The following is a 14847-nucleotide window of genomic DNA, read 5'->3' on the forward strand; positions in this document are numbered from 1 at the left end:
GGATGCACAAAGGGAGCATCGAAGAGAGACAGAGAGAGAGAGAGAGAGGGAACGCCAGCGAAGACCAACCCAGGACCGTAGAGGAGTCACGTTCAAGCTTTCGGCGGTGTCGGTCCCTAGACGGTAAAGCTCCAGCGGCGACTCCAGGTGTGTCGATCGATCGTGCTATCGTGCATCTTCTCGTGGGGAGAACTCCGCGAGCCGGTTTGATTGATAGGTTAGAATCGATAGGATTTTCGGGCAAAATATCCCAACCCACCAACCCGAAGGCGTACGTGGATGTACGGTGTGTCTGTGTGTGTCGGTGTGTAAGTAGAGTGGCCCTCCTCTCCACCGGTTGCCTATGGCGAAGGTGTGAGATTTTACTGTTACAAACGAAACATCAGTCCACGGTGCCTGATAAGATAAGCGATCACGACGAGGTCCACCGCTGGCCGTGTGAGCGTCGGATCGATGGGCGAGTGGCCACCGTGGCCCTACGGCGCAAGACTCATACACACACGCGCGCACTCAGGACCGCCTGCCGAACGGCCCCCGGAACGCGACTTCGGGTGGATGGGCTTCGACGATATATATATAAAACATCTTTCTGCCCTGCTGTTGCTGCTGCTGTTGCTGCTGCTGTTGTTCCTCCATTGCGGCCTACAATTTTCCCCATCAATTTCGTTCAATATGTACATATAATTTGTGCGGTGCGGTAGTCACCACATGTCGCGCACGGTTACCGCGCCTCTTAGTCGCAGCGAGATGCTCCTTCTGGTGTGATCGTCGTCCAGTGGTGAAGTGGTCCATCATCGATATAGAGCACTCTGTATAGGATCCCTGTGGATCGTGCTTTGGTTGCTAGAGACATAAGCAGATTCCGTGAGCGCCAGTGGATACGGGCAAGGACTTGGTCCTTTCCTTTAAGGCGGTAGCGAATTACTTGAAATACTTGGTCCAGTGGTTCCTCGCGTTTTGGCTAAGGAGTACTTCCAGTGGACTTGATAAAGCAATATCAGCCAGTTTCCAATTAATTTTGTGAGAAGTTTGCTAAACAGTTTGGAGTTTGGGATTTACGAAGATCACGTGGTGTGCGGGCTATTGGTGCGTGGCAGCGTAGTGGTGGCAAAGTGGTGCAGCGCCGAAAATGGCCGTCTCATCCGATCCGAAGAGCGTCGGTGTCGCGGTGAGTGGACCCCATTCCAGCACGGTGCCCAGCTCGGCAGCGACAAGTGTTCCGGCGAACACGAGCACGGTGACGGCTTCGGCGGCGCCGGTTGGCGATTCCTCGGTCCACGATCCGGCGGGAACGTCGGCACCATCGGGCCACGATATGGCCAGCGATCCCTCCAAGGTACAGCAGCATGGGGCAGTTGCGCGACGCTTCGCTTGGATGCTTCGTTTCCCGCGTTTTCTGCCGGCCGGTTTCTAATCGGCCGAGGACGAGCTCCTAATCAGAGGACGCTGCCAGACCCTGCCGGCAGATAGACCGGGTGCCAGTATCAGCAGCTTCTCGCTCCTACGGTTGCGGAGATAAAATATTTTTATCGGAGAATCCCAACACCCACCGTCGCTTCCGATAGGCAGGGCCCGTCGGCGGTATTTGGATGGCGCGTGGTCCTCCTAGCCAGGACGCCGGCTCTGGGCGCACGGCGTTTGCCTATCGATAGGCCCTATCGCCGGATGCGTAATCTAGCGCTGGTTGGCACGTTGTTTTGGGTCTGTTTGGGAAATGATAAAAAGAAAGTGCTATCGCAAGTGTAGAACCGGTTGCGGTTTGTTGTGCTTTTCGCGACAACTGTTGTGGCGTATGTTCTATGCAGACGATTGTAGAGGTTTGATTAGTTTTTGTGCATTTCTATGATTGCGTCCATTTTGCGTCAGTTTTTTTAGAATCACATGACTCATACGTGACGTTAAATTGAGTATTAACAAATGAAGCTGGCATTGATAAATACCAATGTTTCCCAAGGAAACGATCAGTAAACGAACTTCGTGGATAGACCCCGTTTAATCGATGAGTGACAAACAAATTGAAGATATAATCGCGATATGTTTCAATTAAGAGAAGGTCTAAACAACACTTGACGTTTGTTTTCTGCAGAACCTCAAACAAAAAAAAAAAGGAAAGCCAAAAGAAAGCCCATTTCCCGGGGCCCATTTCTCCAGTTCTTTTTGTTACGTCAACTTTCCACTTAGCAATGGCCATAAATCACATCCCGACGGACGGAACAGGTCCAATGTGGACCGGGGAACGGTATGAATGGTTCCTTGCTTCGAATAACGAAAGGTTCTCTCCCGGTATTCCTCCAATCGGGCATCGGTTACGGTACGCACTATCTGACGGATGTACGCCGTAGGTGGAACCGATGGCAAGGTGTCCGGCCACGCAAATGTGCTGTACCTAGACATAGGCAGGTATTCACTGTTTAGGATTGGGATCTTTGTTACCCCCTAGTTACGACGCAACGCCCAGGGAAGACGCAATAACCATAACCCAGGCGCCACACGGGTGACTTCTTTGGGTATGGGTTTTTTTCCTTGAGCTTCCTGAAGGTCAACGTGCCTCTCCTGTACTTCGTTCTACCCACACTGGGCTTAGCATTGGACATTGTGTGTTACTTTGTGCCTCGTAAAGGATCTACCACAGGAAGGATTATCCACTTGACTGGAGGATAGAAACCGAAGGTTTGTGCCTCTGCATGGTGTTGTCCTTCGTTTATTGTCCACAGTTGGTCAAGGACCAATTTCGTGATGTTACGTTGTACGATTTTTCTTCCACATCTCTGATGCGATATGGACCTAAAACTCGAATGGAGAGCTTTTTTTATTGGACCCGAGCGTGCCGTCAGTTATTCTAATTGGAGCAAAATTTATTTTGTTCGGGTTGTAAGTTTATGGCAGCAATGAGGGTTTTTTGTGGCATAATACCTGGTACTGAAGCGTTTGAACTCTTTTCTGTCATAAAAAATATGAGTTTATTTTCTTCAGTAATTTGTTCAAAGCAAACCTGTCGGTCGGGTTATTCTTCTTTCCGGCTATTAAGAACGGCCTGGTTTTGTTTTCGGAAGATCAGTAATAGTGTGCGTTTAGTTGTCGGGTTTAAAATCGCACATGTTATGATTTCAGATTTCAGTTTACTCAAGCATTGTGATGATGTTTGATGGTGATAATCATGATAAAGGAGGATTTTTATCGTTTCCCATTGCTTTGTTATTTATATTGTGTAAATCACATAGTCATGTTTCATACAGGATGATAAACCACCATTTGACGACGACAAATTATTAAAGAAATGGCATGAATTAAAAACCGACATTAAATTCTATCTTTATTGAAAGCAATCTCTACTTTGTTCCGGTAGCTTCGTAAGTTTCTTTTTAAAAATCATTTCAAAGTTGCAATTGAATATACTCTTCCTACATTTTACCTCGTTTAGAACTTTTTAGAAAAATTGTATTTGTAGTTGTAAATGTATTTGGTTTATTAAAACATCCCTCAATAATAATTTACGATAGAAACGGTAATTATAAATGAAATATATGAAGATCAAATAAGGAACCTTTATGGGAAATGAAACCGGTGTCGACCTTGTCAGGTATTTCTTTGTCCATCACTATTTAAAAGTTAATAACAACACTTCAATTGAATGGAAACAGTCAACGAGCTACGTTAAGAACTTTTGAATACATCTTACATGCTCTCGATTTTCAAAACAAGGCACAGACCTCCTTAGAAAATGCACCTGCCGACAAAACGCACGTAAAAATGCACTTCGTCCGACATCTGCTCGCACACGGCGTGCCCACGCCGGCGCATCGTAATTTAGTGGTCCGAGTGGTTAGGGGAAGTAACCATGTCCCATTCGATTGGCTGCCCAATTTTCCAATGGACGTGGTCCGAGCGATGCGATGTCACGTCACGCATAAAAACCTATGTAAAATTGGTTAGATAACGCGTGCCCTTTCGTCGCCGTCGTTCGTCCATCCGCTGGGCCCTTGGAGGGAACGGTTTTCGATGCCTGCGACTCGCCGCTCCTCGAAGCAACTGCACTCGCAAAGGGGAAAGATTTTAAGGAAAACTTCCCTCGTCCGTTATCGCGACGACTTGGACGAACGAAGTGCGGGTTGGTACGGAGGAAAGGAGCGATCTTCGGGGGCGATCGTGCGATTCAGGCGCTCTCAGGTGCGCTCAACGATTGATCGTCCGATTTGGGAAGATCGACCCGTTGGAAGTGTTTTCTGGCTGTTCGGGGCTTTTTCCGGCCGGCTTCAGCCCAGTCACAGTTTCTCTGTTCTCTCACATATTTATAGCTTTCTGATAGTGATATCTTACTTGTACCGATGATCTTCGCGTGGAATGTAGAGTAGAGTGTGCTAGCGCTTTCCTCGCGTCAGGCCGGATTCCTTGCGGACGCCTCGAGAGCCTTTTGGTGCCTTCCGACCGAAAATGGTCGTCTTGATGAATGATCTAATTTTCTTAGCAGCCGATGGAGCGGCGACAAAAGACTCTGCTCTTTATTACGGGACGCTGCTTTTGAACAGTTGTTGAACCCTGCCGCGTGATACCCGGCACATTCCAGGATCGTTGAGTCATCGACGACAATTCAGTGCGTTGAGTTTTCCTTTTTTTATTTTCCGTTTCGCCCCATTCCCACTCGGGCGCCAACGTTTGCTTTTGGTGGCGCCAACGCCTTGGACACACTAATGTCGGGCGTTTTTTTCTTCGTGATCGATGGCTCTGTAGAATGTTGAACTTCTATTTCGCCACGACTTGAGTTCATGCTCGGGATGGTTCGACTTATTTCTGTTACACTGCGATACATCCTTGAAACAAGGGTTGAATTTAAGGCAAATGAACTGGCTTCGTTCACCAACCATTTAATTAGTGTCCTATATGGCACGAATTCGGCCTAGCAAAGGCCGCAAAGGTCCGCTGCCGCCTTCGCTGTCGCGCTCATAAATACCTACACCGTTGAGGCCATATTTCCCGTATGTCGCGAAATGGAGCATCCGAGGCCGCAAAGGTGAGACGTGCGTTTAATTACCGCCACCGCCAAGGGCTGGGGTGACAGGGTGTTCGTGTTTGGCTGGCCATTAAACGCGCCGAAATGGACGAAGTTTATCGAGTGACTCTAACTTTTCGTTCGTTTGTGAAGCTTCTTTTTCCAACGCAGTTCTTTTCTTCTTTACTTTTATTGCGTACAGCGAGAAGATAAGACGAAATTTTATGAACGCTACTGACATTTATGAGCTCCCGCACACGGAAAGCCCGGACAGAGTTTCTTCCTAATTCCTTCCCGGTTTGGGGTGGTATATGTTTTCTTCTTCGCAGCGATGGTAGGATAGGCCTAAGGGTGGGTCTGCTGAGCCTTCTTTTCGATTCGTGGAATTGATACGGTTCTTCCTTGTACTCCATCACTCCCGGGGGAGGGAAACGCTTGGAGAAACGCTCGGGAACAAGATGTACCGAAGCAATAAGCCATCCTTAAGTCGCCGAAGGCCGGCCGACCGTTTCACTTATGGGGAACTGTGCGTGAGGGATTTGCTGTTTGCCCCCTTCTGCCTCGTACATTTTGCTTCAAGGTTCGAAGAATTTCCACGTCGTCCGTTTCGCAATTTTGTCCAGAAGAATGGTGGCAAAAGTGACCACCATCGTATCTCCCATCGGGGTACGGTCCCATTCGGGATATCAAGACAAGAAGCGTCAGAACAGTTACCAGCGGTACGGTACACACTTCCCCGGCGGCCGACAAGTGCCATCCAAGTCGAGGTTATCGGCCGTGGACGGCGTAGGTCAGGAGATCGGATAAGATATGATTCGGACCAGTAGGAGTAGACGGGAAGCTATCGGAGTCCGTATCAATAGTTTGCGTACGTGAAGTCGACACTTTAGTGCGCGATAATCTCCTCGATGGGCTCGATGGTCAGGTGTCACAACTCCTGATGCAAAGGCAGCGACCCTGTCGACAGCGTACACAACAGTGCCGATCTCTTTCTTGCCTGTTTGGGCTGTAACGCCTGAGCTTAACCTAAGCAGGGCGTAATGATGGATGAGACGCAGCAGAGATGAAGTCCAATGAATTACATCACATCATTAACGAGTTAATAAACTCCGCACCTTGGGTGTTTATCTTCCGTTCTTCATTTCCTTCTGTTGCCACTTTGCTTTCCTATACAGCAGTATTTTTCCTTCGACCCATTTTACTCAATCCAATTTACTTGTACCCACCCTCAACTGGTACCCAGCGATCAAAAGGTCTCGAATGGCCTGCGGAGCCTCCGGTTCGGTTGGCGCAGAATGGCACCTTTTAGCCTCCTTCTTTTAGAGCCCAAAAGGGTCCCGCTGTGACGCTGTTTGCTCGACGATGGAAAGTAACCTTTGGTGTTTACGTTCTTATCGTAGTCGGGCAATCTCCTTCGCCAAGACCGTAGAAGTAGCGTAGGCTCACGATACCTGCTCCTTTGCGGCCCAAACGTTCCGCTTGGTTTGTCTTTTTCGGTAATAGAGATAGATTCATTAGGTCGCGCACGTGTCACGCACGCATATTCACGGTGGAATGAATTGCACGCGAGTGTGCCCCGTGTTCTGTCCATGGCAAGAATGGTGAAAGATTTCAACGGTTGTTTTCAATTATGCCGCCCGTTAAGAGATAAATTAATTGATTTAAGTTGTTAAATATTTCTAGATATTGAGTTTGCATTGCACTTTTTTTATTTAGTTCGGAATCGTTATGAATGCGATTATTGTTTTAGTATTTGAATGAAAATATTAGTTTCAGCTGGTTTGCTTAATAGTTTCCATTTGCATTTAATTCTATTCAAAATCCTACTGTTTTGTTTGTTTTGATCCCTTTGGTACGACTACTTTTCAATCTCTTCTAATTAATAATGTCGAAAGAGGTTTCTTAAATGTGATTAAAATATTTGTTAAAGTTTTCTCAAGTTTTTAGTTTATTATAATGCAGGTTTCCTTTTCGTTGTTATATTTTGAATTCCTCTCAATTCTCAAAATCAAGTACGTTTTAAATTAGTAAACTTTTCTTTCGCCCGTAGGAATGTTCGATTCTGTAGGTTATTTTCGAGGGATAAACTAATTCAAAACAAATACTCCAAGATTATTATAGACAATGTAAGTAACATGCAAGGTCTGTAACTTCAATCTGAAATTGAAGAAATATACTGGATAGAAAATCTGTTTTATTGTTCTCAATTAATAGAGCGGCATAGCAATGAATGCGGTTTTTTTAACCCTTGGAAGAAAAACTACTAACGAATAAGAAAATTAATACAATCTTAATAACAGTTTGTGCTGCTAATGTTTTAAAATAATAGTTTAGATTATACGAGTATTTTTCTTTTATTTAAATTATTCTTTTATTCATCAGACAAAATATGTTGTTAAAACTTTCATGTGTTTTTCTTGCACGTTGTCACCAAACAAGTTCAACCGGACGATCGGAAGCATCGTTTGAACAGTGCTTGTACATGTACAACTTTATTTAGCACAACTATTTGGGTCATTCAACTAGTTTCCGTTTACTCTCGACCAGCAATTGTTGTTTTAAGTTCCCTCGTTTTCGCTTCGAACCTAATGCTCGTCGACAGCAATCGGTTCGAACGGAACCAAAACCGTATGCGCAACTTCCTGCTTCCCCCCCTCGGGACCCAAGCAGAGTTTTTAAGCGATGAGCTTAGGCAACGGATGATTCGATCGCGACCGGAAATGGGTTTGTTTGACACGGGCCCCACAAAGAAACAGCGAAACTGTTCCCATACGCGATCATGCTTTACCCCAATTTCCTGTTGTAGGGCTCTGCGTCAAAGACTTATTCAAAACGTAAACAAGCCAACGGACGAATCGTAAACAAAACGAAACAGGAACGCTAAAAAAACGAGCAAAATTTACCACCAAATATCCAATTTATTAATTTACTTCCTATTTATACTGTTCTTAAATGCAATTCAGTTGTTAAACTCCGTTGTAATCGATATTTTTACCAACTTGCTTTCTGTTGCCAAATAGTAAACAAACTGCACTTCAACAAGAAGGAGATGGCGGGGCAATATATACCGCCTATCGTTTGGCAAAATATGCACACCAAGATGATTAAATACTGAATTGGTGACTTTTTAGGAGGTATTTTTTTTAGAAAATGGCGACCGTGGCTTTTGACAGCATGGTGATAAACAGCATAGAATGTAAACAACTATGCGAGTAACGAGAGGTGAAACTTCGATACATTTCGTCGAAATAAATGTATGGGGCGAGTTTGCGCCCCATTGTAATATATAATTCCTCCTGTTCTCCTACCTGTTTCTTTCGCGATTGTTTTGAAAGAGCTGAGCAATTTTGGTTATATCGCTTGTCAATGTGGAAAAGAAGGTCTTCGGAGTGTCGATGTATTGCTCCAACTCTGCTGTTCGACTAACGCGTGATTGTTTAACGGAATCCCCATTTTTTCACCGAGACTTACGTCAAGCGATGCTTGCTTTCGTTTACTACATCGGCTGTGTGTCGTATAATGGGTTTATGCCGCTTTTGTTTACTACATCGGTTGGTTAACGCATCGGTTGTGTGTCGTATGATGGGTTTTTGGTGACGCGCTGGTGACGGTGTACCTTGGAACCGGCGTTATAGGAGATGTGTGCTCAGCCGGAGACCTAACAGCGTGACTCACCTTTGGGGACGGTTTGTTAAGTCATCGTACTTTATGTTCCCCTTTTTCGCCCGCAGATGGAGACGGGTCAGGAGCCGAAGGAACCGGAACAGAACCCCGGTCCGGAAATGACCCAGCCCAACCTGCACCAAGCGCACCCTCATCACGCGTCATCGGTGGCCGTTTCGCAAGCGTCACAACCGCTCGGGCCCGAGGTTCCGGTGGACGAAATGATCGTCGCTTCCGAGATGCACTCGAGCGCGGAAAGGAGCTCGCCCGGCCAGCAGCAGACAGCGGTGATCATCAACCAGCATAAGCAGCGCATGATCACCACCACGGGACAGATACGGTACGAGTCCTCATGAACCATAACGAACGAGCGATCGTGTACAATGTTACAATGTGTTTTGTTTTGTCGTTGCAGAGAGATTTCTGACGGTCAAGAACCCCCAAACGAGTCGTCTGATTACGATGGAGTGGAGTACCATCAGTCGCAGGTCGGACCACCAGGGGGAGGTGTCGAACAGCACGGGCCTTACGGTCCGTACGAGTCGGGGCCGGCCACTAGTCAGGAGCAGGGAGTGGTGGTGAGTCCGGCCACCACCGCCGTCGTGCCATCGAACGTGCAGATCGTGAAGCGTGAGCTTGCCATCGAAAAGGAAGCGGCCCTGGGTGCAGCGGCGAATGGTGGTACCGAGACCACACTCATTCCCGTCCAGACGCAGACCATCTTCGTGGAGTACAAGAATGAGGGCGAGGAGGCGGTGCGGTACGTCAATCGGTACGAGGATGTAAAGTACCACCCACATTCGCGGTACATCTACCAGCAGCCACATGCCGGACTGCCACTTCCCCCAGCGCTACACTCTTCCGGTAGCCATCCGCACGTCACCCATCATTCGCACCATCCTCACCATCCTCACCATCCGGGACATCACGGACATGGCGGAATGGGTCCACCTGGACACCAGGTTCATCATCACGCGCACCCGCAATCAAGTCAGGTAAAGTACTAATCAGTGCCTAATTAAAAGTGTGTTTCCAACTTGCCTATGACATTTTCAGTACGTTTTGATCAGTTGATAGTAAAAGGTGCATGTTAAAGTAAAATCGTAATTGTAATCAGTATGTATTCAAACATGTGCAGGACATTACTTTTGTCCATTATCCTCAAACTATTCTAATTATCCTCTCCTTTAATAATATCTTTACACTGATTTATTTATTTTATGTTAGTGCAACGATCTCACAGTTTTACCCAAAACGCACGGTATCTTTTCTGGATTAAAACCCTTTTTTTACTACATTTACTTTAGTTTAAAAGTAAATTCATAAACTCATCGCGCATTTGATAAAACATTTTGGAGAAAAGCATAACTAATTTGCTTCGCTTGGAAGTTTTGCTCATCTCCATTTTAATTTTTTTTGAAACGGTACTTATTAAAACTTAAACATTTAAACCGCAATATATTTTGTTATCATTATTTTTATGGTAATTGACGCACTCATAATAAACCATTTTGATTACAACGTTTTGAAGACTTCATCTTGAGGCCTTGGGCTGTTGAGGAGGAAATTTAGCATTCGAAGCACTGAGATTTGAAAGCAAAAATTGATGACCTTAAGATGATTAACGTATAAGTTTTCAGAATGATCTACACAGATTTTTGGCTGAAATTTTCAAATGTAAAGATATCCTTTTGCTAATTTAAATGTTATCTGTTAATGCTAATGTTATGTTATCTCGATCAACAAATTATTATATTTTGCTACGCTTGCAACTTATTCATTTAGTCTAAATTTGGATTGGCTAAATATTTTGACTATTTTATTCAAGATTTTTTAAAGTAACGCTTGTTTTTTATCATTGAGCTAACTCTTCTGATCTCGTCTACTCAACAGCAACTTCCTCAGCACTCCTCCGGAGTGGCTCTCACGACACAGGCCGGTGCGACGGTCCAAGTGCAGGCACAGCCGTCCCACCAGACGATCCAGGTGTACGAGACGCACGAAGCTTCCGGAGGGCCGGGTGAGGTGCAACAGGTGGTCGAAGGTACGGTCGTGGACGCTAAGACGCACTACACCAACCTTGAACCGGTGCACACGCTCGCCTCGCCCCAAAACTACTACATCGCGTCGGATGGCTACTCGACAGGCAACTATACCACCTTCCTGCCACAGAAGGAAGCTATCTACTACCACCCAGCCAGTCCAAACACCGTCCTATATAAGGGCGACCCTACGCTTACCTCGTCCTCGATCATCACCAAGCAGATCCACTACACGCCCCCGATCGGCAACTCGCAGAACATGTACGAGAACGCCACCGGTCACAGCAGCAGCTCACCGGGCGCCCAGCAGATCTACTCGGGGTACTGGAATAGCGCCGGCGTGGATTATAACACCGTGAGTACTGCTGGCACGAGAACTCTGCCTGAGAACACAGGTTTACAGTTTGTATCGTCCCCAGAACTTTACCGGCACGATCGTCATGGACAATGCGGGAGGCAATGTCGGAGAGTATGCGGGGAACGGGCAGCACTGGCAGATTAGCTCGCTGAACGAAGCCTACGAGCCTCAGCTGGCTGCAGCGACGGAACACCGGGAGTGCGTCAACTGTGGAAGCTCTGACACGCCGCTCTGGAGGCGCGATGTAGTTGGCCATACCCTGTGCAACGCCTGTGCGCTTTACTCGCGCCAGAATCCGGGGACGAACCGGCCACCGAATCGGTCTCAGAAGGCCAAACAAGCAGTGGTAAGTGCTCTAACGTAATTTGTGTTCTTGGCGATTAACGATGCGCCTGCGTTGGAAAGTTCCAGGCACCAATCGCTGATTAGAAGGTTATCATTCTTCTGAATTTTAAAAGCGCTTCGAAAAATATAATTCAGGTGTGATTTTCGACGTCACTACAAACTTGAACAAATCCAACAAGTTGAAAACACAATGATATTAGCCTTTTGTACATTACTACCATATAATCCGGACTTTAAAATTGGCATCTCCATCCGTAATCGGTGATCAGCTTATATTATCATACATAGCGGAACCCGCAAATGCATAATTATTTTTTGCGCTTAAAAGATATATGAAATAGGTATACAAACATGGGTATAGGAACCTAGACTAATTATTGGTAGATATTAGTTTTTAAATCTTCTTCTTCTTGGCGTAACGACCTCTTTGGTCATGCCTGCCCGTTAAGGGCTTACGAGACTTGTTTTTCTGTTGTACGTAGATAGTCAGTTCTCTCGTACAGGGGAGGGTCCGGTCTTGGTTGGGATTCGAACTTACGCCGTCGAGGTGGTGAGCCCCGGCGCTCATGGGCCGATTTTCTAACCGGCTCTACCGCTCGGCTGTCCCGGACCCCCGAAGTAGTTTTTAAATAACCTACTTTAATCCCGTCACAGTTTTGCCCGAGTTTAAATCACAAACAATCTTAAAAAACACTGAGACTGTGAAGGGGTTGAAATCATCTTCTGTCATGTTATCATCCATTAGTAGAATATGAAGCCTCATTATGTCTCAATAAAGAATTTAACAAGCTGTGGGCTGTATGTTCTTAAGATTCCCCTTTTATGTTTTTGTATTTGATAAATGTCTTTTCGATCATTTATCTAGAAAGTACCGCCAGTTCAGGGTAATCGCCGCTCGGGAGTAACGTGCGCGAATTGCCAGACCACCACCACGACGCTGTGGCGCCGGAACAACCAAGGCGATCCGGTGTGCAACGCCTGCGGACTGTACTACAAGCTGCACAGCGTCAACCGGCCGCTCACGATGAAGAAGGATGGCATCCAGACGCGGAAGCGCAAACCCAAATCTAGTCAGCAGATGCAACCCAGTCTCAACGGACTTAACACGGGTAAGCAAAGCACCGGATCACGGATCGGCTAAACCGCGCCCTACATGGTTTTGGCACTGTCATTGCAGGCAAACTGTTACCCTCGATGATCACGTCCCAGTACCACTCGATCGCGAACGAACCAAAGCTCATGAACTCCAATCCGGCGCACATGGCAACCTCGCAACCGATGGAACTACACCACAGTCCCGGCCAAGACCCGCGCTACGTGGACAGCTCTCCCGGCGGCAACGGGGGAAATGCGTCACCCCATCACCTGAACACCGTCCCCAACAATCTGCCCCGCCACATAGCGATACCGTAGGTTATTCGGTGTGCGCCATCTAAACGTAACCTAGCATTACTGAATTCTCATCTTTTTGCAGGGGATCACTGGATGCAAATAGAGCAGCGAACGGGGAGATTACCAGTGTCATCACCAGCACGGCCGTGGCGGAACGTTCCAGCAATTAAAGAATCAATTGGGGGAAAAGCAATGATAGCAGCAATATTTAAACTTTTGTGAGGGTATGAGCAAAGAGTGTGACCTCATCATGGTCCAGTGCCAAAAATCGTTAGGTGAAGCAGAAAGAAAATCAAGCAAAGGCCAATTACCAGTGTGCCACGTCTAGTACCAAATATGTACCTTTCCAGCGAATAGTTTAAAATAGCGAATAGACGTGTTTGAGAGAAACCAGAACTGTACAATGTCGCGGAGGGCAGAGTGTCACTCGAGGCCCAAGGTATCCTTAATAAAATAAATAAATGAAATCAAAGAAACTACTTTAACAATCTTCATCTGCTCAACATAACCAGGCGATACCGAATACCTTTAGGACGTTCCCGGCGTTTGAAGTTCTTCCAAATCATCATTTCTTTTCAGTGACTCATCTTCGGTTGCATCGTATCTAAACTATCCAACGAGACGCGTATCCCAAGGGTTTTGGGATGAGCATTTGGGATCAATTGTCGCCTTTTCGTTTATCTTCCCGCGGGTACTTTATCTGTGATACATGTAACTAATGTCTTTTGCGTTGGGGCAACATCACGTACAAAATGCGGAGAAAGACTCAACCTATGCGATGAAACATATCGTCTCGAGAAGCTTAAATGGTTTTCTACAAGGTTCGTTCGCCACTTGAAAGAGGAATTAGACGGTTGATAGAAGTTTGATGCTCTTAAGCTAGAGTAAAGGGTGTCGTGGGATGAATCATACTCTATTTTAGGTTCATATTATAGCGACCGATAGGAATTTAGTTGGTTTGGAATTGACAATCTTTTAGTCTAAAGTTTTTAAATAAATAAAAAATGATGTAATAACAATTATCAAAAGGAAAACTAGAGTATCCCTTCGTAGCATGGTAATTTGCTTTTTAAAATGTTTTATATCTTCCAAGCTGAAGGTGAAGATGGCACAAAGCAAAGTTTAACCATGTAAAAAGGAACATTCTGTTGATTGAATCAAATTCAGCTAAGGACTTCATGGTGAGTGTTTTTTGCCGGTGTAAAATAAATGATAGACGATATTCTTTCGAATGATTTCAGCATTCTATTAACTTCATAAAAAAAATTGGTCAATGTATAAAGCTAACCGATATATCAAGCTATACCATTTGTACCTACGTAAAACATAATCTTTTGTATAACATACAATTTTACTATGCATAGCTCTTTTAGAAAAGTTTTGATCCATTTTGGTAAAAATATCTTTCTTTTAATAAATCTTCCTTTTAATGTTTTTTTTTTATTAATAAAATTAATTTGTTTACTAAATTTCATTACTTTGGAATAAGATATCTTCACTTTTAACATACCTGTTTGGAACAAAAAACGTATTAAAAAGTATTTTTGATAATCATTTTGGTGCTTACTGGTAAGGAGGTTTAGTGTGTTTATTATTATTTGTTCACATACTTTGATCGGAAATCATTATTTTTTTATTTAATACTAATTTATCGGATTTCATTTTTAATTTCACTCATTTAAAGTGGTGAGAATTTGTATTTTGGCGTACTTTTTTTCAAACGTCAGCCTATTTCACCCAAAGAAAATAACCATTGACTGCTCGCAGTTTTTCGTAGGCGCCACATAAAGTTGACCCGCGAGATTTATTTCTCCTTTGCCTTTGTTGGTAGTGGACCAACACTGGGGCCTTTGCTTTTTTTTGCTTGGTCAAATGAATGGAGAAATGCCAAGACCCCCAGGGTAACATCATCAAAGCAGCATAGCCGCGAAGGGGTAAAAGCCGAGAATAACAAAAAAAGGAGAAGAAAAAGGGAGTGAGACAAACGCCAGAGAACTTCAGATGGTGAAAGAGGGCCGCAGTGTTTTAGCGATTAATACGATGCTGCAACGCGCTTGCAT

The 14847-nt window shown here is 45.3% G+C and overlaps 1 protein-coding gene across 1 annotated transcript; it reads left to right on the plus strand.

Annotated features, from left to right (window-relative positions):
* The first annotated feature begins 1129 nt into the window (after positions 1 to 1129).
* LOC131288035 (uncharacterized) lies at positions 1130 to 12957 on the plus strand. The gene is made up of 8 exons (XM_058317132.1): positions 1130 to 1336; positions 8719 to 8990; positions 9066 to 9645; positions 10514 to 11047; positions 11112 to 11396; positions 12261 to 12504; positions 12573 to 12804; positions 12870 to 12957. The coding sequence occupies exons 1-8, from the start codon at positions 1130 to 1132 to the stop codon at positions 12955 to 12957; spliced, it is 2442 nt and encodes an 813-aa protein (XP_058173115.1).
* Positions 12958 to 14847: the final 1890 nt, after the last annotated feature.

The sequence above is a fragment of the Anopheles ziemanni genome, chromosome 3 (assembly GCF_943734765.1).
Source record: "Anopheles ziemanni chromosome 3, idAnoZiCoDA_A2_x.2, whole genome shotgun sequence".
Taxonomy (NCBI): Eukaryota; Metazoa; Arthropoda; class Insecta; order Diptera; family Culicidae; genus Anopheles; species Anopheles ziemanni.

Coding starts and splice junctions, on each gene's coding strand:
- LOC131288035 (XM_058317132.1), top strand. CDS start 1,130: ATGGCCGTCTCATCCGATCCGAAGAGCGTCGGTGTCGCGGTGAGTGGA. Junction 11,397..12,260: donor AGAAGGCCAAACAAGCAGTG/GTAAGTGCTCTA, acceptor TCATTTATCTAG/AAAGTACCGCCAGTTCAGGG. Junction 12,805..12,869: donor CCCCGCCACATAGCGATACC/GTAGGTTATTCG, acceptor ATCTTTTTGCAG/GGGATCACTGGATGCAAATA.